General features: G+C 37.7%; 1 protein-coding gene across 2 annotated transcripts in view; it reads left to right on the top strand.

Moving 5' to 3' along the window:
* Window positions 1-26,892, top strand: part of EIF5B (eukaryotic translation initiation factor 5B) — a 63,049-nt gene that overhangs the window by 28,966 nt on the left and 7,191 nt on the right. For both annotated transcript variants that reach the window (XM_011956565.1, XM_011956566.1), the window contains 11 exons: window positions 2,048-2,146; window positions 3,313-3,402; window positions 5,303-5,377; window positions 9,969-10,261; window positions 12,625-12,732; window positions 12,929-13,039; window positions 15,749-15,816; window positions 16,343-16,484; window positions 23,803-23,934; window positions 24,304-24,486; window positions 24,628-24,789. In XM_011956565.1, coding sequence (XP_011811955.1) covers window positions 2,048-2,146; window positions 3,313-3,402; window positions 5,303-5,377; window positions 9,969-10,261; window positions 12,625-12,732; window positions 12,929-13,039; window positions 15,749-15,816; window positions 16,343-16,484; window positions 23,803-23,934; window positions 24,304-24,486; window positions 24,628-24,789 — 1,463 coding nt within the window. The remainder of the gene's footprint in view (window positions 1-2,047; window positions 2,147-3,312; window positions 3,403-5,302; window positions 5,378-9,968; window positions 10,262-12,624; window positions 12,733-12,928; window positions 13,040-15,748; window positions 15,817-16,342; window positions 16,485-23,802; window positions 23,935-24,303; window positions 24,487-24,627; window positions 24,790-26,892) is intronic.

Consider the following 26,892-nt stretch of genomic DNA (forward strand, 5'->3'; position numbering starts at 1 on the left):
TGAAGAGACCAGAGAGTTAAAATGGCCAAAATAAGTTTGAAAAAGGAGAACAAACTTAGAATACCTGATTTCAAGACTTAGTATAAAGCTATAGGAATTAATATAGTGTGATATTGCCAGAAAGATAGACAGACAGTCTATACACGGTTAGTGTATCGGTGAAAGGTAATTCAGTGGATAAAATACAGTATTTGTAGCAAGTGGTACTAGAACAATTGGACATCTGTATGCAGAAAAATCCAAAACTCTAGTTTTAATCCCCACTGTATAAAAATTGACCCGGCAGGGCGCGGTGGCTCATGCTTGTAATTCCAGCACTTTGGGAGGCCAAGGTGGGCGGATCACAAGGTCAGGAGATCGAGACCATCCTGGCTACCATGGTGAAACCCCCTCTCTACTAAAAATACAAAACAAAGTTAGCCGGGTGCTGTGGCACGCGCCTGTAGTCCCAGCTACTCTGGAGGCTGAGGCAGGAGAATGGCGTGAAGCCAGGAGGCGGAGCTTGCAGTGAGGCAAGATTGCGCCACTGGACTCCAGCCTGGGCGACAGAGCAAGACTCCGTCTCAACAAAACAAACAAACAAAAAATTAACCCAAATGGGCATTATATCTAAATGTAAAACATACAATAATACTTTCAGAGGAAAACATAGGATATCTTGCGTTAGGCAGAGTGCTTAGATAGGACTCTAAACCATAAAAGGAAAAAAGATACATTTTCAGAAAGACCAGTCAAAACTTTTCTCTGCAAAAGACACTGTTGAGAGAGTTCTAAGACAGTACCTCCCAATCAGATATCTGACAAAGAATTAATGTCCAAAATATATAAAGACCTCTCAGAATTCAACTATAAGAAAACCAATAAGTTCGTTTAAAAATGTGCAAAAAGTTTCAACAGACATTTTCACCAAGAAGCTATACACATCTGAAAAGATTGTTCTAAAAAAAGAGAAACTTATCTTTACCACATTCAGAGCGGCTGAAACTCTTTTTTTTTTTTCTTTTTTTGAGACAGAGTTTCGCTCTTGTTGCCCAGGCTGGAGTGCAATGGCGCAATCTCGGTTCACTGCAACTCTGCCTCCCAGGTTCAAGCGATTCTCCTGCCTCAGCGTCCCGAGTAGCTGGGATTATAGGCACCCACCACCACAATATAATTTTTTTTTTAATAATATAATTTTTTGTATTTTTAGTAGAGATGAGATTTCACCATGTTGGCCAGGATGGTCCTGGACTCCTGACCTCAGGTGATCCAACCACCTCGGCTTCCCAAAGTGCTGGGATTACAGGCTTGAGCCATCACACCCGGCCGAAACTCTTCTGCATTACTGGTGGGAGGAAGGCAAGGTAGTGTAGCCACTTTGGAAAACAACTGGCAGTGTCTTTATAAAAATTAAGGTCATATTTACATTATATTTTATCTTTCACACTACAAAATATTTGCCTAATAGAAATGTTCACACAAAAACCTGTCTGAAAATGTTCATACCTGCTTTATTCATAATTGCAAAAAAGCAGAGACAACTCAAATGTCCTTCAGCTGTTGAATGGATAAGCAAACTGTGATATATCCATACAATGGAATGCTGCCCAACAATAAAAAGAAACGAAGTATTGACATGTGCAGCAGAGTGAATGACTCTCAAATCCATTATGATGATAGAGGCCAGACTAAGATTCCATTTATGTGACATTTTAGAAAAAGCAAATCTTTTGGTTGGAGAACAGATCAGTGGTTACCAGAGGCTAAGACGGTAAGGAGGGTTTGACTACATGGAGCAGCACAGGGTGATGGAGTGATGGAGCTTTTCTGTATCTTCATTGTGATGGTGATGCACGTATCAATACTCGCACTGTGTATAAAAAAGCATTTTTACTGTATGTAAATTTTAAAATACCTTATATAAAGAAGATACAAGTTTTTCCATGAATATCCTTTCATATTTTAGGGTATGTGTCTCTGTGGTGAATGAAATGCTATCCTTTAAATAGTACTTCTCAGGTGACATGTAAGTAGTATAAACCTCAAGTTTTTCATTTTTATCCCTCAGGTGTTGAAGTGCCATCAAAAGACTCTTTGCCAAAGAAGAGGCCAATTTATGAAGATAAAAAGAGGAAAAAAATACCACAGCAGCTAGAAAGTAAAGAAGGTTTGTATACAAAATAGCCTGTAACGTAGAAACTATTTGGTTTGCCTTTACCCCACAATCTTCAAAACAGTATCTGTAAAGAAGAAAGGAAAAAATCTGAAATGCATATTGAAACTTATTTTCTAAACTTATTTCTTATTAATGCCATTATTCTCACTTGATTGACATGACAAGCTAATGGAAAAAGTATTTTACTTTGAAAAATCTGAGTTCTACCCTATGAATACTGTAACTGTTAACTCTGAGAAGTAAAACTACAATTCTTATCTTTTCTTGGTTTGGTTTCCTTCTTAGCCTTCTGTGATTTTTATATTTTATTTACTGAGCAGAAAGAATAGTTTCCTGTAGAACGTATCACTATATTTAAACATTTTCTTTCTTTTTTTTTTTTTTTTTGAGTTGGAGTCTCGCTCTGTCACCTGGGCTGGAGTGCAGTGGCCGGATCTCAGCTCACTGCAAGCTCCGCCTCCTGGGTTCACGCCAGTCTCCTGCCTCAGCCTCCCGAGTAGCTGGGACTACAGGCGCCCACCACCACACCCGGCTAGTTTTTTGTATTTTTTTTAGTAGAGACGGGGTTTCACCATGTTAGCCAGGATGGTCTCCATCTCCTGACCTCCTGATCCGCCCGTCTCGGCCTCCCAAAGTGCTGGGATTACAGACTTGAGCCACCGTGCCCGGCCTATTTAAACATTTTCTAAACTTGGAGAAATAGGTTTGCACAGTCTCAGCGCGATGGCTCACGCCTATAATCCCAGCACGTTGGAGGCTGAGGTGGGTGGATCACCTGAGGTCAGGAGTCCAAGACCAGCCTGGCCAACATGGTGAAACCCCGCCTCTACTGAAAATAAAAAAATTAGCCTGTCATAGTGGCAGGCACCTGTAATCCCAGCTACTTGGCAGGCTGAGGCAGGGAGAGTTGTTTGAATCCAAGAGTTGGCGGTTGCAGTGAGCTGAGGTTGTACCACTGCACTGCAGCCTAGGTGACAGAGTGAGACTCCATCAAATAAATAAATAAATAAATAAATTAAATAAATAAATAAATAAATAAATAAATAAATAAATAAATAGGTTTGCACTACTGTTTTTAATTCAGTACTTAATGGAGTATCTTAACAGAAATTATACATCAGAAAAAAACATCATCTTGGTTTCTGCCCTTTTTTCAGTGTCTGAATCAATGGAATTATGTGCTGCTGTAGAAGTTATGGAACAAGGAGTACCAGAAAAGGAAGAGACACCACCTCCTGTTGAACCAGGTGGGTAGCATTATCTGATTATTTAATTAGTGAATTCTTATTAAATAGTGTTGGTGTGTCATAAGTTGTCTTAGTTATTATAAATAGTTGGGGAGAACCAAATAAGTATCTGACTGGATGGCTCTCTTTCTTCATAGTTCTTTCTTTTCTGTTTCTTTTCATTTGTACTTTGAATAAGTATCCAAGTGAGACTTGCATCAGTTTTGTTCTTTCCAGCAGTGTTAATAAAATGTTTTGTAGAAAGGATACACTTTGGAGGGTGAGGCGGATAGATCACGAGGTCAGGAGATCAAGACCATCCTGGCTAACACGGTGAAACCCTGTGTCTACTGAAAATACAAAAAATTAGCCAGGCGTGGTGGTGGGTGCCTGTAATCCCAGCTACTCGGGAGGCTAAGGCAGGAGAATTGCTTGAACCTGGGAGGCAGAGGTTACAGGGACGTTGCAGTGAGCTGAGATCATGCCATTGCACTCCAGCCTGGGTGACAGAGCAAAAAAAAAAAAGAAGAAAGAATAGTAGGTTTTGGATTTTTTCTGATGTTTTTATTTATGAGTCAGAAATCTCAAAAAAAGACCTGAAGGTCTTCATTTAATACTTGAGAAGCAAATTCGAAGCATTTTTAACTAGAACTTTTTAAGAACCATAAAAATTGGCATTTTTAGACCTTCCTAAAGGTCAGCTTCTATTTACAATAATCAGAGAATTCAGCTTACTGATTGTGGGGTATCTGTGTATGTGTTGAGGAGTTGAGGAAAATCTCTGGCTTAAAAAAAAAAAAGAAAACATTGTTCTAATTCTTAAGACTAGATATTGATAGGAGAGCTGGGACTGCCTAAATGTATGTTTGGTATTCCAGAGAATTCCCAGTGTTTATAGATAGAATCAGGAATGGGAAAAGCCTTTAGAGAATACTAAGTCCGATTAACACTGGTGAATTATATTATTGATAGTTCCTTTCCTTTCTTTTTCTCTTTTCTCTTCTGAGCGAATAGGATCATTTCACCTGGGTAGACCTCAGCCTAGCATTGATATGACGAGATTAGAGAAATTCAGATTGATATGCTTAATAGCAGTCCATTATTTTAGGTCATATTTTTAACACCAGAAAGAATTGCTAGTTTAGATGGATGTTTTGGGTACCTGTTTCTGAGTCTCATTTCCTCAAGATAATTGACCCAGACTTGTTAGTAAATAATGATTATTTCAGGGAAGCAGGTACTGCATGTCCTGTCCTACCCCTCATCTTCCTTTCATTTAAGAATAGTTGTGCCTGGTTAGATTTCAGTAAAGAAAAGCATTCTTGTTAAAGAAGAGTATTAGGTCTTTAATATCTAAATAATATTCAGAATTTAGCTTTCTGGCTGTTTTGGGGTTATGAGCACAGCTTTCTATTCTTACTTTGAACTGGAGTAATGGTGGTACTTTTGTACCTTCTACTTTGGAATTTATATTTAAATACCTGTAAAGGTTAAAAGCAAAATAATAAATTCCTTGCATAAAGTATGAGTTGGATGATCAAAAAGAAGACGTATGTGAAATTTCATTTGTTTTCAAGAACTGAGTATATTCATATAGCTTTTTCAAGATCTAAAGAAACATTTAAATTGATTAAATTAATGAAACAATTAGCTTGAATAGAAAATCGGTTATGTTTAATATGACAGTAGTAGGAAATGGAAGCATTTAGTAATAGTAAATTGTAACATGCTAGCTATATTAAAAAGAGTTCTAAAGATAATAGCTGCATACATATTTTTTATATAACTGAAACATTATTTTTATGTCAGTGTAATTTTGTACTTTTTTCTAAATAATTTATTCAGAAATAAATAATTTTTTTCTAAATAATTCATATTTCTAAATAATTTTTGTGTCTTAAATGCAAATTTTTACTTACAGAAGAAGAAGAAGATACTGAGGATGCTGGATTGGATGATTGGGAAGCTATGGCCAGTGATGAGGAGACAGAAAAAGGTGAATACCTCATAAGCACACACTGATAAATCCAGTGGCTATTAGAAATGAATGATATATATTTAAATGAATATTCTTTAATTATGAAAGCCGTATGAACATTTCTGGGGATAGGGATCACTCTCGTGTTCTCTCTTTTGCCGAGGTTTCTAAGTCCTCATGTGGATCTTCATTTTGTGAATGAGTGGTTCCTCAGAATGTTATTTGTAAGATAACTGCCTAAGGTTTAGAATGCATTTTTTCCGAATGATGATGTTACAAATAGGGTTGTTACTAAAACTGACTTACAAAAAGCACTGCTAAAAGGTAATGAAGAGATAAATACTATAGTTCCTGGTACGTATGAATAGAAAGTAAGCGTTTTTGTCATTATTTCCCCTTCTTTATTACTAAAATCTCTACTTTGAGATTTAATTTCCTGTTAATTTTACTAACTTACTGATAATGATATCTAGCCCTTTGATTTTTTTCAGACTCCCCCCATCTTTGTTTTTAAAGGTATACATTTTTCTTTAAGCATGACTTTAGTCAAATTCTGTAAGTTCTGATATGTTGATATTTTCTCATTTTCATTTTGATGTATTTTACCTAAGATTTATTTAGTGTATTTCTTTTTTTTTTTTGAGATGGAGTTTCACTCTTGTTGCCCAGGCTGGAGTGCAATGGCGCAATCTCAACTCACAGCAAACTCTGCCTCCTGGGTTCAAACCATTCTCTTGCCTCAGCCTCCGGAGTAGCTGAGATTACAGGCATGCACCACCACACCCGGCTAATTTTGTATTTTTAGTAGAGATGGGGTTTCTCCATGTTGGTCAGGCTGGTCTCCAACTCCCGACCTCAGGTGATCCGCCCACTTCATCCTCTCAAAGTCCTGGGATTGCAGGTGTGAGCCACTGCACCCAGCCTAGTATATTTCTTAATTTACAAAAATGGGCATTTTCTAATTGTCTTTTGTTACTTCATTGTGATCAGAGAACATACATGATTCTATCCTTTGAAGTATGTTGAGTATTGCTATACAACCTGGCATGGTCAGTTATTGTAAGTGTTTCATATTTGGAAAGAATTCATATTCTGCAGTAGTTGGATGCCTTGGTTTCTATATTTAGGTCAAGTGTGCTAATCATTTTGTTCAAGTCTTTTATAGCGTTCTGAGGGTTTTTTTGTTTTTGCTTTCTTTTTTTCTGATCTGCTCTTTCTCTCTGTTACTGGGACCAGTGTCTTAAAATCTCCAATCATGATTGTAGATTTTCTGTTTCTCCTGAGTTCTGTTAATTTTTGCTTTATGTATTTTTATGCTGTGTCATTAGGTGAATACAATCTTGTATCTTTCTAATGAATTGACTCTTTTATCATTGATATATATATATTTCTAACAATGCCTTTTGATATAAAAGTCTACCTAAAATTCATATAGGTACATGAGTTTTGATTTACATGATCTTTTTCGTTCTTTATTACTCTTTCTGTATCCGTAAATAGCATCTTAGTCCATTTGTGCTGCTATAACAAAATACCACAGACTTGGTAGTACTAAAGAACAGAAATGTATTTCTCACAGTTCTGGCGGCTGGGAAGTCCCAAGATCAAGGCTCATTGGTGTCTGGTAAAGGCTGCTCTCTGCTTCCAAGATGGCACCTTGGTGCTGCATCCTCCATAGGGAAGGATGGCTGTGTCTTCACATGGTGGAAGGGACGGGAGGGCAAGAGGAGCAAACTCTCTTTGAAGGCACTTTTCTGTGGGCATGAATCCATTTATGAGAGTGGCTTAATCACTCCCCCCAAATCTTCCCCACCACCCTGCTACCCCCTACCCGCAAAATGGGGATTAAGTTTTCAACATGAATTTTAGAGGGGACACCATTTACAAATCACAGCTAGGATCTAGTTGAGATTTTTTTAGTCCAGTTTGTCAATCTTTGTATTTTACCTAGAATACTTAGCCCGTTAAATGTAACAGTTGGTGTAATTAACATTTGGTGTAAGTATATTGATTTTAAACATTTCATCTTACCAAGTCCTTTTTTGTTCTGCGTGGTTCTTTTTCTCTCTAATCATCTTTTGGGTTACTAGGTTTTAAAAGTTTTGTTTTTTTCTCCTTCCATGAGCTTAGCAGTTGTGTACTTCTCTATAAAACTTTTTAGTGATTAAGAACATTTTTAGCACGTACCTTTGAACTAACAATGTCTAATGTTATCCTCTAACAATGCAGGGGCTTTAGAGTACTTGAATGACATTTACCCAATACTCTGTTTAGATATCATTGCTCTCGGCCAGGCGTGACGGCTCACACCTGCAATCCCAGCACTTTGGGAGGCCGAGGTAGGCAGAGCACTTGAGATCAGGAGTTTGAGACCAGCCTGGCCAACATGGCGAAACGCCACCTCTACTAAAAATACAAAATTTAGCTGGGCATGGTGGCGTGCGCCTGTAATCCTAGCTACTCAGGTGACTGAGGCACGAGAATTCGCTTGCACCCGGAAAGCGTAGGTTGCAGCCAGCTGAGATTGCGCCACTGCACTCCAGCCTGGGCGACAGAGTGAGACTGTATCTCAAAAAAAAAAACAAAAAAGATATAATTGTTCTCATTTCTTGTCATTATCTATTTAAAACCTCAGCTTATATTTTATGTAGTCAGTACTTACAAGTTTACCCACATTGTTAACATTTTGTTGTGCTTCATTTCCTGCATCTTTGACCTTCCGTTTGAGATCATTTCTTCCTATTTGAAGAACACTTTAGAGTTTTTTTTTTTTTATGAATCAGTTAGACATTCTGTTTTGCTTTCTAAAAACGTCTTTATTACATCTTCATTCTTTAGTTTTATATATTTACTGAGTGAGGAATTATTGGTTGAAGTTTAACACTTTTAAGTTATTATTCCCTTGCCCTGGCTTTCATTGTTCCTGTTGAGAAGTCAGGTATCAGCCTCAATTTTTCATGTGATTTTGGTTTTTAGCAGTTTTATCATGATGTAGCCAGAATAGGTTTTTAAAAAATACATTCTATTTGTAGAGCTTTATTAATACATGGTTTTATGTTTTTATCAGTTTTATGTTAGGAGCTATTTTCTCCCCCAAAATCCCAATGATGTCTCTGATAGGCCCTCTTATTGTATCATTGTTTCCTATTTTCTTTTCTGTATTTTCCACCTAGTGAGTCTGTGGTTCATTCTGGATTGCTTCTCTTGACTGTCTTCTAGGTCACTAATTTTCTCCTTGGCTCTTTCTATTCTGAGGTTAGGCCCACCTTTTGAATTCTTAATTTCATTTGTTGTATTTTTCACTTTTAGTATTTCCATTTAACTATTTTTTTATAGTTTTAATTTACCTTGTAAAATTTTAACTTTGTCTTTTGCTTCTGACTGAATGTTAGAAGCACAGTCATTTTAAAATTTTGATTTTATAACTTTATGAAAGTCCTTTTGGTGTTTATATGTTGGTTCTTCTCATGTAAATTGTTTTCTCATGTGCCTTGTTCTTTTTATGTATGTGCTGGATATTTTGCTTGGAGAAGTAATTTGAGGTCAAGAATGATGTTTTCTTTTCTCCAGAGCTACTTTATATGTTACTTCCACAAGGTACCTGAGTGAACTGGCAATATGGAATCATCTTATTCTAGACTTAGAATCCAGAGGATCTGAAGGTGATCTGCCAGTAATGGGGAGATCCTGTTTATTTCTTATTCATCCTTATTCCTAGGGTACAGCTCTTCATGATTTTACCCCACAGTAAGATGTAACCCAATGTCTGCTCACTGCACCCTCTTGAATTCTTACTATTCTGGTAGGTCTGGACTCCCAGTGCAGCTTAGCCTTTCATCTGCCTCCTCCCGAATCAACAAATGACCATAAGGGGAAAGTGATACTAAAGACTGTTCTCACCTCCTTGGGTTTGTGTTCTCCCATGGATTCTGGCTTACTACTGCCGACTTCAGTATGGATTACTGTCTTAAGGTTTTACTGTTAAGTGACAGACTTCGTTTTAGCATGTAGACAAACACCTTGCATTTATGATGTATGAAAACACCGTGTTACTTCCTTAAATACAAGTTGAGCCTCTGAAATTCAAAAATCTGAAATGTGAAATGCTCCAAAATCAAGTTTGAGCACCACGACGTGACGCTCAAAGGATATACTCATTGGAGCACTTCATATTTCAGGTTTTTCCGATTTTGGATACAAATACTCCAAATTTAAAAAAATACGAAGTACGTATAGAATGCAAATATTCCAAATTAAAAAAAAATCTGAAATAGTTCTGGTCCAGGCATTATTTCCTTCCCTTACTTTAAAGCAGGCTTGTCCAATCTGTAGCCTGTGGGCCACATGCAGCCCAGGATGGCTTTCAATGTGGCCCAGCACTAATTCGTAAACTTTCTTAAAATATCAGACTTTTTTGTGTGATTATTTTTTTTAAGCTCATCAGCTCTTATTAGTGTTAGTGTATTTTATGTGTGGCCCAAGACAGTTCTTCTTCTAATGTGGCTCAGGGAAGCCAAAAGATTGGACACCCCTGCTTTAAAGTCTCTTATCTTGATATAAATCTATCATATTAATGCTTATTTATTTAAAAATATATTTGCCTTCCTAGTAGAAGGAAACACAGTTCATATAGAAGTAAAAGAAAACCCTGAAGAGGAGGAAGAGGAGGAAGAAGAAGAGGAAGAGGAAGATGAAGAAAGTGAAGAAGAGGAGGAAGAGGAGGGAGAAAGTGAAGGCAGTGAAGGTGATGAGGAAGATGAAAAGGTGTCTGATGAGAAGGATTCAGGGAAGACATTAGATAAAAAACCGAGTAAAGAAATGAGCTCAGATTCTGAATATGACTCTGATGATGATCGGACTAAAGAGGAAAGGGCTTATGACAAAGCAAAACGGAGGATTGAGGTATTTATTTTACCCTTTCTCTTTACTTTCTTTCTTCCCACTCCTCTGTGATTATTAAAACTGTACAGCTAAAGGCTTTGAACAGCACTTTATATATCCTCAAGAATAGAATACTTTTCAGTTTTTGTAATGTTGAAATATTACTGGCCTTCGATACTAGTCTTACCCAAGGACGCCCCTCTCTTACCTGAGATAGAATGGTGTGACTACTTCATTTTTTTCTTGTTTTCTCCAAATTTTAATGTGTTCTTGGAGTGATAGTTTAAAAGTATGCAGAGGTATTCTGAGCATATGCCCTCTGCTTATAAACATCAGTTATAAGCAGTTACCAGCATCAGTTATAAGCATCAGTTTGCCTCACATATTTAGGTTAGTCACCATGAGGCATCCGATCACTTCAGTTGTTTAAATCTGGTGGGTTGATGAGGCTTCTGTTTAGTAAAGTCCAATACCTGATAGGCTTTCTGTATTTTTCCTGCTTAATGCAGTAGATTTCAGTGGGCTTCAAGAGAAAGTTTTCTTTAGTTCTGTCAGCTTCGTGTAAATAATACATTAAAAACTAGTTTGTTTGAGGATATTATACCATTTTAAAGCTAAAAACTATTGTAGATTTCCTTTTTGTGTATTACTAATTTTTCAATTTTTTGTTTTAATACCTGTATATCGACATTTGCCTTTTCTCCTGTAAAGTCTAAGTATGGATAAATTGTCTAAATTTTTAAAGGACTAAGAGGGTTTGTTATTCTAAATTAGGGTTTCTCAGCCCTGGCACTATTAAAATTTGGGGGCCAGATAATTCTTTGTTGTTGGGGATAGGGACTGTTCTCGTCCTTGTATGATATCGAACAACATCTTGGCCTTTACCTGCTAGACGCCTGTGGCATTCTTCCCCAGCTGGCACCTCAGTTACCACTGTCTTTTCCCGTAGCGCCTGCTCCCACCAGCTCCCTTGCCATATACTCATGTTCGAGAGAGTGATGGAATATCTGTACTGTGCTTGCTGATTTACAAACAAAATATAAGTATAAAGCAGAAGAGCTTCTCAATTATCCTGCTCCCTAGATTAGTTAATGGTAGTGTGTATGAGCTTCATGTTTTTAAAAATAAAGGCCCTAGCCCCCAGTATAGTCATATGGAGGGTTAGGGCTTCAAGGTAGGAATTTTGGGGAAATGTTCAGTCCGTAACAAACTTCATGGATCTATAAACCTTGCTATGTATTATGATTTTCTGAAATTCACTCCATTCCTGGGTCAGAATCTCCATTGTGGAATGGGATTTGTATTCTTATGCCGTCATTCCTTCAGTATACTTAGAATTTCTGAGTCAGTTTGTAACTCATTGCCCTCCAAAAATTTTAATACTTCACTAAGTGTGGGAGAGAGAGGCAGTTGTCCACCATGTCAAATAAAGTCATGATGTTTGAATTTGAGTTGTATGTACTGTGAGGTGGTTGGGTACTACTCTTTGCTAGTGAGTAAGTCCTACTTTGTGCTCATCCCTGGCATCTCACTTTTGGTATTTTAAAGAGTTTTTCAGTTTCAGTTTCTACCAAAACATCTAATGTCTAGTACTAGAAATGCAAGTAAGGAGTTCTTACAGAAATGGTTTTTAGATGAAAAATAGTTTTGTAAATGACATTACTTCATAGTTTTTGCTTCAGGTGTTTATCTAATTTGAATGCCAACTTTATTTGAAAGGTCATTTCAAAGGAAAACTATTGCTGGCATGTGTTTTTGGTCCTCAGAAAGCTGAAGCATTTAGGTCAATGCGACAAGAAGCACACTGTGGTTCGAGGAAAAGCTTTCTCGCCCTTGCTGGTGTTCATGGGAGTGGTAGAACCTCGGAAAGTCAGGACATGTTATACTTATTTAAGCTGAAGCTTAAGTAAACAGTCTCCTCCTTGAGAGGTTTTATAGCGTTCGTATATGGGATAAAAGTGTGTAATACATTGCCTTTAAAAATCTTTAAAATTCTTAGGTTGCAGTGAAATTTTAAAAATGTGCACAAATTCAGGGTTGCTCTATATAGTCAGTATTATGGAAAGATTGACTCCTTTCGTAGTCATTATATTCCATTAAAGTAACTATGTACAAAAGTATTCAAAAATTTTGAAATGATACTTTACAGTATTCCTATTCATATTCAGCAGTGCTACTGTGAAATCTAAACAGGTTTTTCCTTGTCCAAAGGTGCTGTGGTGGGAATTAGATTGTAACGTTCACATTATAAATTGCAATTGTGTGTAGTCAAATCAACCGAGAACTTGGATCCAGGCTGTGGCATTCTTTTGCCAAGGCAAAATAGAAAATAAGGATAGTGAGGATTTGATATATTTAATTTTTGATTTTTTTTTTTTCCCTAGAAACGGCGACTTGAACATAGTAAAAATGTAAATACCGAAAAGCTAAGAGCCCCTATTATCTGCGTACTTGGGCATGTGGACACAGGGAAGACAAAAATTCTAGATAAAGTAAGAAACTATTATATGTATTGATAGAACTTTGAAAAGAAGTGAATGGTACCTTATTAAAAAAAAAAACAAACTTGAGACCAATAGGATATATAGGCAATTCTGCTTACAATAAATAAGTTGCTAATCTCTTACTATTTTTACTGCTATCTTTTCCATGTTGAAATACCAATCTGAACTTGCTGTCTTCTCATAGCTCCGTCACACACATGTACAAGACGGTGAAGCAGGGGGTATCACACAACAAATTGGGGCCACCAATGTTCCTCTTGAAGCTATAAATGAACAGACTAAGATGATTAAAAATGTAAGTACATTGTATTTCATATATTTTAATCTCTTACAAAAATTAAGATATGAACTATTTCAAACATAGAAAAAGGATGGAGACTAGTATAACAGCTCCATATAGTCACCATTCAGAATTAATATGTATTATTTTGCCTATTTTGCTTTAGATCATTCTTTTTAAAGAATGAAACACTACATATTATAGGAGCTCTCACATTCCATTTCCTTCCCTCCCTTTCCCAGAGGCAGCCACTATTCCACAGTTAGTCATTCGCCTCCATGCTTTAACACTGATACCATTTATCCCCATAATTTAAAATTTTGTTTCGTTCTCTACTCTTTTTCCCCTCTAATCTAATCCATTTCTTTTCTTTTTGTCCCATATTTTTCTACTTGTTTGGAGGTATTCAGTTTATGTATGTTAGATGTAACACAGTAAGATAAATGTAAAACTTAAAGAATCAGTATAATGCACATCACCCTTTAAGTGTCACCTTTGTTGGGCAATAGAACCTTGCAAGCTACTTCAGAAGCCCTCCAGGTGTAGCTTTCCAATCAAAGATCTCCAGCCACAACTTTTTAAGATAATCTCTACCTTTTAATGTGTTAGGAGTTGCAAAATGTACTCGAACTCCATCAGCCATTATTGGATTACTTCTATAGAGAAATGTTACCTAATCTACTATTTGATTATTCAGTGATGGGTTATTTAGGAAAGGTAGAATTAATGCCTGATCCTTTACCTTCTTTTAACCAGCTTTTAAATTAAAAAGTGACCAATATGATTTTTCTTTTTTTTTCTTTTTTTTGCCCCTCATAGAGACAGGATCTCCCTATGTTGCCCAGGCTGGTTTTGAACTCCTGTGCTCAAGCGATCCTCCCACCTCAGCCTCCCAAAGTGCTGGGATTACAGATGTGAGCCACTGTGCCCAGCCTGATTTTGTTTTGTATTGTTATGAACTAATGGATTTAAACATATTTACTGTGCATTAGTCCATTTCAGTTATTATTGTGCTGAGATAGTCCCATCTTTGCCCAGTGGTTGGCTCCTGAATCTTTCTCATACAATTCTGGTTGTCCTAGTTTTGGTTGCATTCAAGCTGTCTGGTATAGCAGGATGTTCCAGGCTCATGTAATACAGAAACTACCCAGACTGAGAACTGGGCCTTGTAAACAATTCCTCAGTTTCATTATCACAGAGCAGGTGAACGTGGTAGCTTTGGAACTGAGAAGCAATAAGTTGAAAAACAGAGCATATGTTATTACATGCTAATGTCTCCTTTTATTCCTTATTTAGTCTTGGTTCTGCATGTAAAAAGAGTCTATGAGTTTTGTCTCTCCAGTTTTTGTTTTGTTTCTTTGCGATTGGGTTTTATGAAGCTTGTCTTCTAGTCAATTCCTAAGGAAGGGATTAAAAGAATTAACATTCCTTGAATTTTTGAATATTGAAGAGTTATTTTGTGGCCTTTATACTGGAAAGTCAGTTGGCCATATATAAAATCCTTGGTTGACATTTTCATTCTTTAAGTATCCTGTGTCCAATTTCTTCTCGCATAAAGTATTGCTGTTAAGTTTGATCATAAGCTGATTTTCATCTTTTTACAAGGCATGTGGTCATTTTACATCTTGGTGTTGGTTCTGAGTTTTCCAGTTTTGTGGTGTTCTATTATAATATGTAGTATTGAATTTTTATTTTAGAACAGTTTTTTTGAATTATAACTTTTCAAATTTATAATTTATTTTCTTCCTATTTTAAATAATATTTCTACGTTTTAGTCACTAGAGAAGAGGGTTCATAACACCTTATTCCATCAGTTGCCAGAACTTGAACTCTCACTGTTATTTTAGAACATAAGAAACAAGATTATTATTAGGCCTGTATTAAAGTTCTTGGGATAACCTTTATATGACAATTGTAATTACTTATTGTTAGTATATAAGACACTGAAGTGGAAATAATTGTGGTGCTCAGTGAACATTGATTTACGACCACCAGAATGCAGATCTGAAATGTTTTACATTGCATTATTTTGATGTAGATCAGGATACCAAATTTTGAAAGATCATTTGGAGATTAGCAAAAAGAAAATGTAGATAAGCATAATACAAAAAAGGGGTGTATGTGTGTGTGTGTGAAATTAGTTGGTCAGTGTTACTTTTTAGACTAAAAGGGAATATCCAAATGAGATCAGTTGTAATGTTATTTCCATTCATTTATGTGCTGTTGTCCGGAAAGTCAAGCATTTATGACATTATTTGAATACAATAGGGTATGCATTTACTCTTTAACATTTTTGATCAGTGTGGTAAATTTACTTTAAAACATACTTTTGGGATATATTTGGAGTCAGAATTGCTTTAAAATTGGACCAGATAACTTTTCCCAATGCTGAGAACCACCTCTTGCATGTCAGATTTCTATGGATTATTTCAGATGACTGCCCTGTGATTTGTATCACCACTTACTTAATAATCTGCTCAAACTTGGACTACAGTCATAGTTTTAAGACCTTAAGAAAGGAGATATTTTCTCATTTAATTATTTTTTTGGTTAAAATTTCTTTGGATTTTAGTGAAAATCCTGACAATTGTACTTTGCTGGTTAACTCACTGTTTTTAAAGTCATTCATATGGAAAAGGGAGTAGTGATACTTCCAGAGTTTTATGGCAAAAGGATTGTTTTGTAAAGAAGCTTTCATGTCTGACTTCCTCCCACTGTTTCTAGTTTGATAGAGAGAATGTACGGATTCCAGGAATGCTAATTATTGATACTCCTGGGCATGAATCTTTCAGGTAAGACCAATTTGAGTCTTTTCTCATCAAGCAAACTACTTGAATCCATTAAGTCTAAAAGTTCAGTGGAGTCATTAACCTTTGAGTAGTAATTTGATCTCTATAACTACCAATCCTCCTTTGTACTTCATTGATTTAGTAGTGTTTTCTTTGAATACTTGTTTTTTATAGAGGGAAGTCTTTATTGCTTTAAAGGGCAGAAAACATGCTAATACATGCCAGGCCTGTCTCCTGTAAAACCCATTACAGGTGGAATATTGTGCTGTTGTCTCTTGCCCATATTCTTTAACACAGAAAACTTGGTCAGTAAAATTATCAGAAATATTAGTTGGTTTTAAAACTAGCTCATTCCACTTGAGGTCGATTCAAGTGACTGTTATATGAGCATTTGGCAATTTAAGGGCTAATAGTACTTGAACAATTTAATATATATACTCTTGTTTGGGTTTTACCAAAGAAGTTTAGAAGTTTTAAGAAAAGTATTTCAAGATTTTCTACTTACAGATCTTTTCCTTCTTTTCCACAGTAATCTGAGAAATAGAGGAAGCTCTCTTTGTGACATTGCCATTTTAGTAGTTGATATTATGCATGGTTTGGAGCCCCAAACAATTGAGTCTATCAACCTTCTCAAATCTAAAAAATGTCCCTTCATTGTTGCACTCAATAAGGTACGTGCGCCTTCTGAAAAATTAACCTAGGAAAACACGTTTCTTAATTTTTTGTGATTAAAAAAAGTGGTATAATTAACATACAAGCATAGCTCGTTTCATTGTGCTTCACTATATTGTGTTTCACAGATATTTGTGTGTGTGTGTATAGTTTTTTTTTTTTTTTGAGACATAGTCTTGCTCTGTCACCCAGGCTGGAGTGCAGTGGCACGATCTTGGCTCACTGCAGCCTCTGCCTGCTGGGTTCAGGCAATTCTGCCGCAGCCTCCCAAGTAGCTGGGACTACAGGTGCCCACCACCACGCCTGGCTAATTTTTGTATTTTTAGTAGAGACGGGGTTTCACCATATTGGCCAGGCTGATCTTGAACTCCTGACCTTGTGATCCGCCTGCCTTGGCCTCCCAAAGTGCCGGGATTACAGGCGGGAGCCAACACGCTCAGCCTTTTAAATAAAAATTGTAAGTTTATGGCAGCCTTGCATCAAGCAAGTGTATTAAGTCTATTGGTGCCATTTTTCCAACAGCACGTGTTCACTTCTTGTCACATTTGTTAATTTGCAATATTTCAAACTTTTTCATTATTACATCTGTTACCGTTATCTGGGATAAATGATCTTTGTTATTATAATTGATTTGGGGTGCCACAAACCACACCCCTATAAGATGGCACACTTAGTCAATACATGTTGTGTGTGTTCTGACTGCGCCAGCCACCAGCTGTTCCCTTGTCTCTCTCCTTGGGCCCGTTTCCTGAGACAGTATTGAAATTAGGCCAATTAATAACATTACAATGACCTGTAAGTGTTCAAGTGAAAGGAGGAGTTGCATGTAGAATATCAGTCCAGCCACAACACTCCCTTAAGCTAAAGCCTAATCTAAAGCAAGGCCCTCTCTTCAATTCTAAAGCTGAGGAAGGTGAGGAAGCTGTCGAAGAAAAGTCTGAAACTAGTAGAGGCTGGTTCATGACGTTTAAGGAAAGAAGCTGTTTCTGTAACCTAAAAGTACAAGGTGAAGCAGCAAGTACTGATACAGGAGCTGCAGCAAGTTATCCAGAAGCTCTAGCTGAGATGATTGATGAAGGTGGCTACACTAAACAACAGATTTTCAATGTAGGCAAAAAAGCCTTCAATTGGCAAAACATTCCATCTTGGACTTTCATAGCTAGAGAGGAGAAGTCACTGCCTGGCATCAAAGCTTTGAAGGGCAGGCTGACTCTCTAGTTAGGGTCTAATGTGGTTGGTGACTTTAAGTTGAAGCCAATGCTCATTGACCGTTCTGAAAATCCTAGGGCCCTTAAGAATTATGCCAAATCCATTCTGCTGTGCTTTATAAATGGAAATATAAAATCTGGATGATAGCACGTCTGTTTATAGCATGGTTTACTGAATATTTTAAGCCCATTGTTGAGACCAACTCCTCAGAGAAGAAGATTGCTTTCAATGTATTACTGCTTGTTAACAGTGCACCTGATTACCCAAGCTCTGATGGAGACACACAATATTTTCATGCCTGCTAATGTAGCATTCATTCTGCAGCCCATGGATCAAGGAGTGTCTTCAACTTTCAAGTATTGTTACTTAAGAAATACATTTTGTATGGCTGTAGCTGCCATAGATTGAGATTCCTCTGATGGATTTGGGCAAAAGTTGAAAACCTTTTGGAAAGGATTCATCCTTCTAGATGTTATGAAGAGTTCTGTTCATGATCCATAAAAGTACAAAATATAAACATTGATAGGAGTTTGGAAGAAATTGATTTCAACTCTCATGTATGACTTTGAGGAGTTCAAGATTTCAGTAGAGGAAGTCACTGTGGATGTGTGGTAGAAATGTAGCAAGAGAACTGGAATTAGAAGTAGAACCAGAAGATGTAACTGAGTTGCTGCAATCTTAAGATAAAACTTGAACAGATGAGAAGCTGCTTCTTATGGGTGGGCAAAGAAAGTGGTTTCTTGAGGTGGAAGTGTACTTCTGGTCAGGATATTGTGAACATTGTTGAAATGACAAAAAAGGATTTAGGATAGCAGTCAACCTAATTGATAAAGCAGTATCTGGGTTTGAGAGGATTGACTACAGTTTTGAAGAAAGCTCTATTATGGGTAAAATGCTGTAAGCAGCATTGCATGCTACAGATAGATTTTTTTTTTTTTTTTTTGAGGCGGAGTCTCGCTCTGTCGCCTGGGCTGGAGTGCAGTGGCGCAGTCTCGGCTCACCGCAACCTCCGCCTCCGGGTTCAAGCGATTCTCCTGCCTCAGCCTCCCGAGTAACTGGGATTACAGGCATCCGCCACCACGCCCAGCTAATTTTTTATTTTTAATAGAGATGAGATTTCTCCATGTTGGTCAGGCTGTTCTTGAACTCCTGACTTCAGGTGATCTGCCTGCCTCGGCCTACCAAAGTGCTGGAATTACAGGCGTGAGCCACTGCACCCAGCCAATAAGTCTTTCATGAAAGGAAGAATCAGTTAATTGATGGGACAGATTTCTTTGCTGTCTCTTTTAAGAAATTGCTACAGCCACCCCAGCCTTTATCAGCCACCATCCTGATCAGTCAGTAGCTGTCAACATTGAGCCAAGACCCTCTACCAGCAAAAAGATGATGACTTGTTGAAGAATCAGGAGTTTGTTAGCATTTTTAGCAGTATTTTAAATTAAGGTGTATACATTGCTTTTTTAAAAAAGATATAATGCTATCACACACTTAATAGACTACAATATAATACAAGCATATGTATAAGAAAATGCACCCCATGCTAAGTGTTTATTTTAATTTGACAAATTTACAACCACTGTCATTCCAAAAAAGTTCTCTCATGTTACTTTGCAGTCATTCTTCTGCCCTCCCTAAACCCAGGCTAGTATTGATCTTTCTGTGTCATACGGACTAGTTTTGCCTGTTTTATGATTTCATATAAATGAAATCATATAGTATGTAATTTTTTTAGTTTGGCATTTTTTGTTACTCATGTTACTACGCTTTATTCATGTTGTCATTACATGTATAAAAGGTTTTCCTTTTTATTGCTGAATACTAGTCCACTCTCCGAATAATACCGCACTTCATCCATTTATCTGTTGAGAATTCCCGTTTCTGCATATCTTTGTGAATACTCGCCTTACCTTCAGCATTCTAGTAGGTGTGTAGTTGAGTGCTAAATTATTGTGGTCTAGTTTGTTTCCACAGTGACTAATGGCTTTATGCAGCTTTTCATGTACTTATGCTTAGAGAGAGATGACAATATCTGCTTCTTTGAAAAGTATGTTCAAAATCCTCTGTTCTTTATTAGATTGTTGTTTTACTGTTGAGTTTTAAGAGTTCTTTATACTTCTGGTTCTATGTATATAACTCCTTTTTTGAGCCGGGCACGGGGCTCATGTCTGTAATCCCAGCATTTTGGGAGGCTGAGGCGGGTGGATCATGAGGTCAGGAGAGTGAGATCATCCTGGCCAGCACGGTGAAACCCCGTCTCTACTAAAAATTCCAAAAATTAGGCGGGCGTGGTGGCAGGCGCCTGTAGTCCCAGCTACTCAGGAAGCTGAGGCAGGAGAATGGCGTGACCCCAGGAGGCAGAGCTTGCAGTGAGCCGAGATTGCACCACTGCACTCCAGCCTGGACAACAGAGCAAGACTCCATCTCAAAAAAAGTAAAAATAAAAAAATAACTCCTGGCCGGACGAGGTGGCTCACGCCTGTAATCTCAGCACTTTGGGAGGCCGAGGTGGGCAGATCACGAGGTCAGGAGATCGAGACCATCCTGGCGAACATGGTGAAACCCCGTCTCTACTGAAAATACAAAAAAATTAGCCCGGTGTGGTGGTGGACGCCTGTAGTCCCAGCTTCTAGGGAGGCTGAGGCAGGAGAATGGCGTGAACCCGGGAGGCGGAGCTTGCAGTGAGCGGAGATCGCACCACTGCACTCCAACCTGGGCGACAGAGCGAGACTCTGTCTCAAAAAAAAAAACAACTCCTTTTTCGCTTGTATGTACTGCTGATATATTCTTATGGTCTGAGACTTGGCTTTTCATTTTCTTTGTTTTGTTTTTGTGTGTGTATGTGTGTGTGTGTTTGTTTTTTCTTTTGGAGACTGTCTCTTGCTGTAGCCCAGGCTGGAGTGCAGTGTGGCACACTCTTGGTTCACTATAATGTCCGCCCCCCAGGCTCAAGCAATTCTTGTGCCTAAACCACGAGTAGCTGGGATTACAGACGTGCACCACCGCACTCGGTTAGGGCTTCTTTTCTTTTCTTTCCTTTTCTTTTCTTTTCTTTTCTTTTTTCTTTGTGTGTGTGTGTGTGTGTGTGTGTGTGTGTGTGTGTGTGTATGTATGTGTGTTTTATGTATGTGTGTTTTAGTAAAGACGGGGTTTTGCCATGTTGGCCAGGCTGATCTCAAACTCCTGGCCTCAAGTGATCCACCACTTTGGCCAACCAAAGTGCTGGGATTACAGGCATGAGACACTGCGCCCAGCCTCCTTTTCTTAATAGTGTGTTTTGAAGAGAAGAAATTTCTGATTTTGGTGAAATGCAATTAATTTTTATATTTTATTTATTTTGGGGACAGGGCCTTGCTCTGTCGCCCAGGCTGGAGTACAGTGGCATTATGTCAGCCCCCTGCCCCTGTGCCTCCTGGGTTTAAGTGATTCTTGTTCCTCCGCCTCCCAAGTAGCTGGAATTACAGGTGCATGCCACCACACCCAGCCAATTTGTATTTTTAGTAGAGACAGGGTTTCACCATGTTGGCCAGGCTGGTCTTGAGCTCCTGACATCAAGTGATCCGCCCACCTTGGCCTCCCAAAGTCCTGGGATTTCAGGCATGAGCCATCATGCCTGGCCCCAATTAATTTTTTTGTGATTTGTGTTTTATGTAAGTAATCTTTTCCTATCCCAAGTTCATTAAATTTTTCTCGGGTGTTTCCAAATGTTTAATAGTTTAAGCTTTTACATTGAGATTGATGATCTTTTTTTATGTAGTGTGAGGTCAGGGTTTACTTTTTTTCCATAGAAATATTTTGTTATTTAAAGACTCTTTGCTGAAAAAATTATTTTTTCCCCCATGGAATTAGTTTGGAATCTTTGTCAATAATTAGTTGACCATATATGTCTGTTCCTAGAATTTATCTTTTTTCCATTGTTCTGTATACATTCTTATGCCACTACTACCCTGTCTCATTATAGCTTCATAGTAAAGTTTTGAAAACTGGTAGTGGTAAATCCTTCAACTTAGTTTTTCTTTGTATTGTTTTGGCTATTTTAGGTCCTTGGATTTCAATATAAAGTTTTCAATCAGCTTGTTAGTTTCCACAGAAAGCCTTTTAGGATTTTGATTGGGATTGCGTTTCAATCTGTAGATAAATTTTGAGAGAATTGGCTCTTTTAGCAATATTGCATCTTCTGATCAGTGAACTTGGTATCTCTGTACATTTACTTAGTCCTTCTTTACCATTTTTTAAAATTATTTTTTATTTTATTTATTTTTTAAATAGAGACAAGATCTCACTGGTCTTGAACTCCTGGGCTCAAGCAATCTGCCTGCGTCAGCCTCCCAAAGTGCTAAGATTTAAGACAGCCACCATGCCTGGCCAGGCCTTCTTTACTTTCTCTTGGCAATATTTTGTAGTTTTATTGTTCACACATTGGACATATTTTTCTGAATTTATTCCTAAGTATTTCATGGTTTAATGCTATTATAAATAGCATGAAAATTTTTTGGATTTCCAGCTGTTTATCACGTTTACATTCAGTTTGTATCTTGTGACCTTGTTAAATTCACTGATTAGGCCCAGTATCTTCTTTTGTAATTAATGTGGGTTTTTCTGTGTATGTGATTATGTTATCTGCTTATAAATGCAGTTTTTCCGCCTTATCTACATGCTTTCTACTTCTTTTTCTTCTTTATTGTGCTAACTAGACCTTCTAAATAATATTGAATAGAAGAAATGACAGTAGACGTCATCCTTTCCTTATTCCTGATATTAGGGGAAAGTGCTCAGTCTTTCACCCTTACGTATGATGTCAGCTGTAGGTTTTTGTTTTTTTTTTTTGTCAATGCCCTTTATTAAGTTTGAGGAAGTTTCCTTCTATTCTAGGTTGTTTAGAGTGCTTTATGTTTTTATTTCTTTAATCATGAATGGTTGTTGATATTGTCAAATTCTTTTCCTGCATATTTAGAGATGTTCATGTGGATTTTCTCCTTCGTTCTGTTAGCAACATAATTACTGTTGAATTTTTAAAATGTTAAACCAACTTTACATTATTAAAATAAACCTAGTTGGTTGTCATTTGTTGTCCTTTTGATATATTGCTAGATTTGATTTGTAATGTTTCATTGTTGTTTTTGTGTCTGTGTTCATGAGTGATATGCATATGTAGTTTTCTTGTAATGCTTTTTATCTGATTTTCATATCAGAGTAATTTTGGCCTCATAAGATGAGTTGAGAAGTGTTTCCTCCTCTGTTTTCTGAAAGAATGTGCAGGAGTTGAATTATCTCAAAGAATTAGCTTTTGGTTTTATTGATACTCTTTTTGGATATAAGCATTTAAAGGTATTAATTTCTAAGTACTAGTTAGACATGTTTTTATTATTTAGCTTTACAAGCTTCAGGCTTTTCCTTTAAAGGTGTTGAACATGTTTATAAATATCCTAAGGACCTCCTATTCTAATTTTAACATCTGTCATTTCCCACTGATTTGTCTCCTTAGTAGCATTCAGATTCGTCTGCTTCTTTATTTGATCACCCTAAACTCAGTCCCCAGATTATGCTTTTGGTTGGTTGGTTGTTTGGCTAGTAAGTATTTTTCATTTCTTCTATGCTCATTTATCTCTCTTGTTGAAAAGTGAGGGAAAATAGATTCTGTCATTAACAAAACAGATTTAATCCTAATTTGAGCAATAAAACAATTAAAATAGGCTCTTCCCTAAGACAGAAAATATATATACATTTTAAAAGTTTTTGGTATATAATTTTACAGTGATGGTACTTGCTGGGATTGATTGTTCCTGTTACAAAAACTGTTTTGGGATTTCAACAATATACATTAATAGTCTTAGGATAATTCTAGGATATTATCTTTTGCAAACAAATGGCAGCCACTTAGGAACTCACGGAGGTTAACAGGGCAGCATGGTACTGCAGCAGTTTCTAATTTAAGAGCAGGTGCCGATAAGCAGTCTGAAAGGAGCTTTTGGTACAATCAAGTGTATGAGTAAGTAAGTCACACTGTTCTGTATATATGAGACATACATGAGGAATTTTCTGGAGCTATTAATACAATTCTTGAATGTTCTGAATTTTTTAGAGATCTTTCTCATGAAAAAACTTTTTCAGATTGATAGGTTATATGATTGGAAAAAGAGTCCCGACTCTGATGTGGCTGCTACTTTAAAGAAGCAGAAAAAGAATACAAAAGATGAATTTGAGGAGCGAGCAAAGGCTATTATTGTAGAATTTGCACAGCAGGTAAGAAGGCCTTCCTTCCTTCTGAAGAGCCTATCTCAGAATATTTATTATATTATCTTTATAATGAAGTCAGTGTTTTCATTAATACTGGTTCTTTTCCTCTGTTGACAGCGATGACTTTTTTAAAATTCTTCTTCCTTTTTCGCCTTTTTGTTTGCAGTCTGAATACTTTAATTTAGAAAACTGAGTTGACTTAGAACGACTTTGCTGTAATACAGTTAGTGCTTATAGAATATACATGATCATTTTTAGTTTTTATGAGGAGTTTCAAAATGATGAGCCATTTGCTCATTCGCCTCCTAGTTAGTCACACCTATTCCAGATACGTTTTCTTTACAGCCTGGCGTTTTGGATGATTTTTGCTCCTAGGGTTTGAATGCTGCTTTGTTTTATGAGAATAAAGATCCCCGCACTTTTGTGTCTTTGGTACCTACCTCTGCACATACTGGTGATGGCATGGGAAGTCTGATCTACCTTCTTGTCGAGTTAACTCAGACCATGTTGAGCAAGAGACTTGCACACTGTGAAGAGCTGAGGGCACAGGTGATGGAGGTAATGATCAAATTTTCAGTTTATTGTATTTTTTTTTTTTTAAATGGCAAGTTCCTTGAGTGGAGGATATTGACTACTTTTAGATTTAATGAACATGGTGCATTGTATGTATGTCTTTCTCTTTCTAATAATGTCTTTTAGGTTAAAGCTCTCCCAGGGATGGGCACCACGATAGATGTCATCTTGATCAATGGACGTTTGAAGGAAGGAGATACAATCATTGTCCCTGGAGTGGAAGGGCCCATCGTAACCCAGATTCGAGGCCTCCTGTTACCTCCTCCTCTGAAGGAATTACGAGTGAAGGTACGCTGAGGTGGTAAGCATTGACACGTGGCGACTTGTAAAGTTCTGCTGAGATTGTTTCCTCACCTTTAAAACTGTTCGACTTAACACAGAACACATAACATCCCTTGCTCTCCCTTTTATTTTAGATGTCATCGTACTGGAAGGCCTGTCTGTCAAGGGTAGAGATGCGTGAAAGTACCTGCTTACCAGACTAGGCCTTTCCCAGATACTAAACTACATTGTTTTGGTTCTACACGGCTAACTACAGTTGACTCTTGAACAACGTGAGGGCTAGGGGCGCTGACTCCCTGGCCAGTTGAAAATCCACATATATTTTTTGACTGCCCAAAAACTTAACTCCTAATAGCCTACCATTGACTAGAAGCCTCACCGATCACATAAACAGTTGGTTAACACGTTTTGTATGTTTTATATATTACATACTGCATTCTTACAATAAAACAAGCTAGAGAAAACGTGATTAAGCAAATCATAAGGAAGAGAAAATAGATTTACTATTTGTTAAGTGGAAGTGGATCATCATAATGGTCCTCATTCTTATCCTCATGTTGAGTAAGCTCAGAGGGAGGAAAGAGAGGGGTTGGTCTTGTCTTTGGTGGCCGAGGTGGAAGAAAATCTGAGTATAAGCGGACATATGCAGTTGTTCAAGGGTCAACTGTAGTTTTTTATTGACATTTTTAATTGTGAAATAAAATAATTGCTCCTGAAAAGTACACAAAACATAGCAGAAAAGTTTAACACATTTGTGGGAAGCAACCAGATGGAGAGTCAGAATGCTGCTGGCACCCAGAGGCTTCCTGTGTGCTTCTTCCTGATCACCCTCCCCACCTTCCCCTCCTACCCCCAGACCTTTCATAGAGTTAACGATGGTTGCATTTTATGATAGTAACAGATATCCTTGCTTTGCTTTGTTTTTGTGTCTGAGAGTACTTCCCTTAGACGTGTCTGTAGACTTTGTGTAGAAATGGAGTTATTCTAAGTGTGTACTTTTATATCTGGCTTTTTTTTTTTTGGGAGATGGGCTCTCACTCTGTCGCTCAGGCTGGAGTGCAGTGGTGCAGTCACAGCTCACTGCAGCCTCAACCTCCCCAGGGTTCAGGTGATCCTCCCATCTCAGCCTCCTGAATAGCTGGGACTACAGGTGCGCACCACCACACCTGGCTAATTTGTTTACAGATAGGACTTTGCCATGTCACCCAAGCTGGTCTTGAACTCCTGGGCTCAAGCAATCCACCCACTTTCATCTCCCCAAAGTGCTGGGATTATAGGCATGAGCCACCATGCCTGGCCTGTATCTGCCTTCCTTTAGTGAAAAAAATGTATATAATTTTAAGATTTCTTTTCCATTGTGTGACTGTATCACAACATATCTATCTGTTCTGTTGATGGGAAATGTAGGTGATCTCCAGTTTTTTATTTTTATTTTATTTTTTATTTTTTTTGAGACAGAGTCTCACTCTGTCATCCAGGCTGGGATTACAGGTGCATGCAACCATGTCCGGCTAATTTCTGTATTTTCAGTAGAGATGGGGTTTCACCATGTTGGCTAGGCTTGTCTCGAACTCCTGACTTCAGCCTCCCTAAGTGCTGGGATTACAGGTGTGAGCCACCGCACCCGGCCCAGTTTTTGATTTTTGTTCTTACTAACGATGCTGCTGCTGTGAACTTTTGTGTATATCTCTTGATGTGTTTGTGCCAGTTTCCCAGGGTATGTATACCTAGAAGTGAAGGCCACACTTGTCTACAGTGGGTGTAACAAATTATATTCTCAATCGCAGTATTAGTTTCATCGTTTTACATCTTCATCCGTTCTTGGATGTCAGATGTAAAATTTTTTTGCTATTCTGGTGTGTAGCTCATTGCCGTTTCAGTGTGCATTTGCCTAATTGTTAACCTGGTTGGTCATTTAAAAATGTTTATTGGCCGGGCGCGGGGGCTCACGCCTATAATCCCAGCACTTTGGGAGGCCGAGGCGGGCGGATCACAAGGTCAGGAGATCGAGACCACGGTGAAACCCCGTCTCTACTAAAAATACAAAAAATTAGCTGGGCGTGGTGGCAGGTGCCTGTAGTCCCAGCTACTAGGGAGGCTGAGGCAGGA

The sequence above is a fragment of the Colobus angolensis genome, unplaced genomic scaffold (assembly GCF_000951035.1).
Source record: "Colobus angolensis palliatus isolate OR3802 unplaced genomic scaffold, Cang.pa_1.0 Scaffold42, whole genome shotgun sequence".
Taxonomy (NCBI): domain Eukaryota; kingdom Metazoa; phylum Chordata; class Mammalia; order Primates; family Cercopithecidae; genus Colobus; species Colobus angolensis.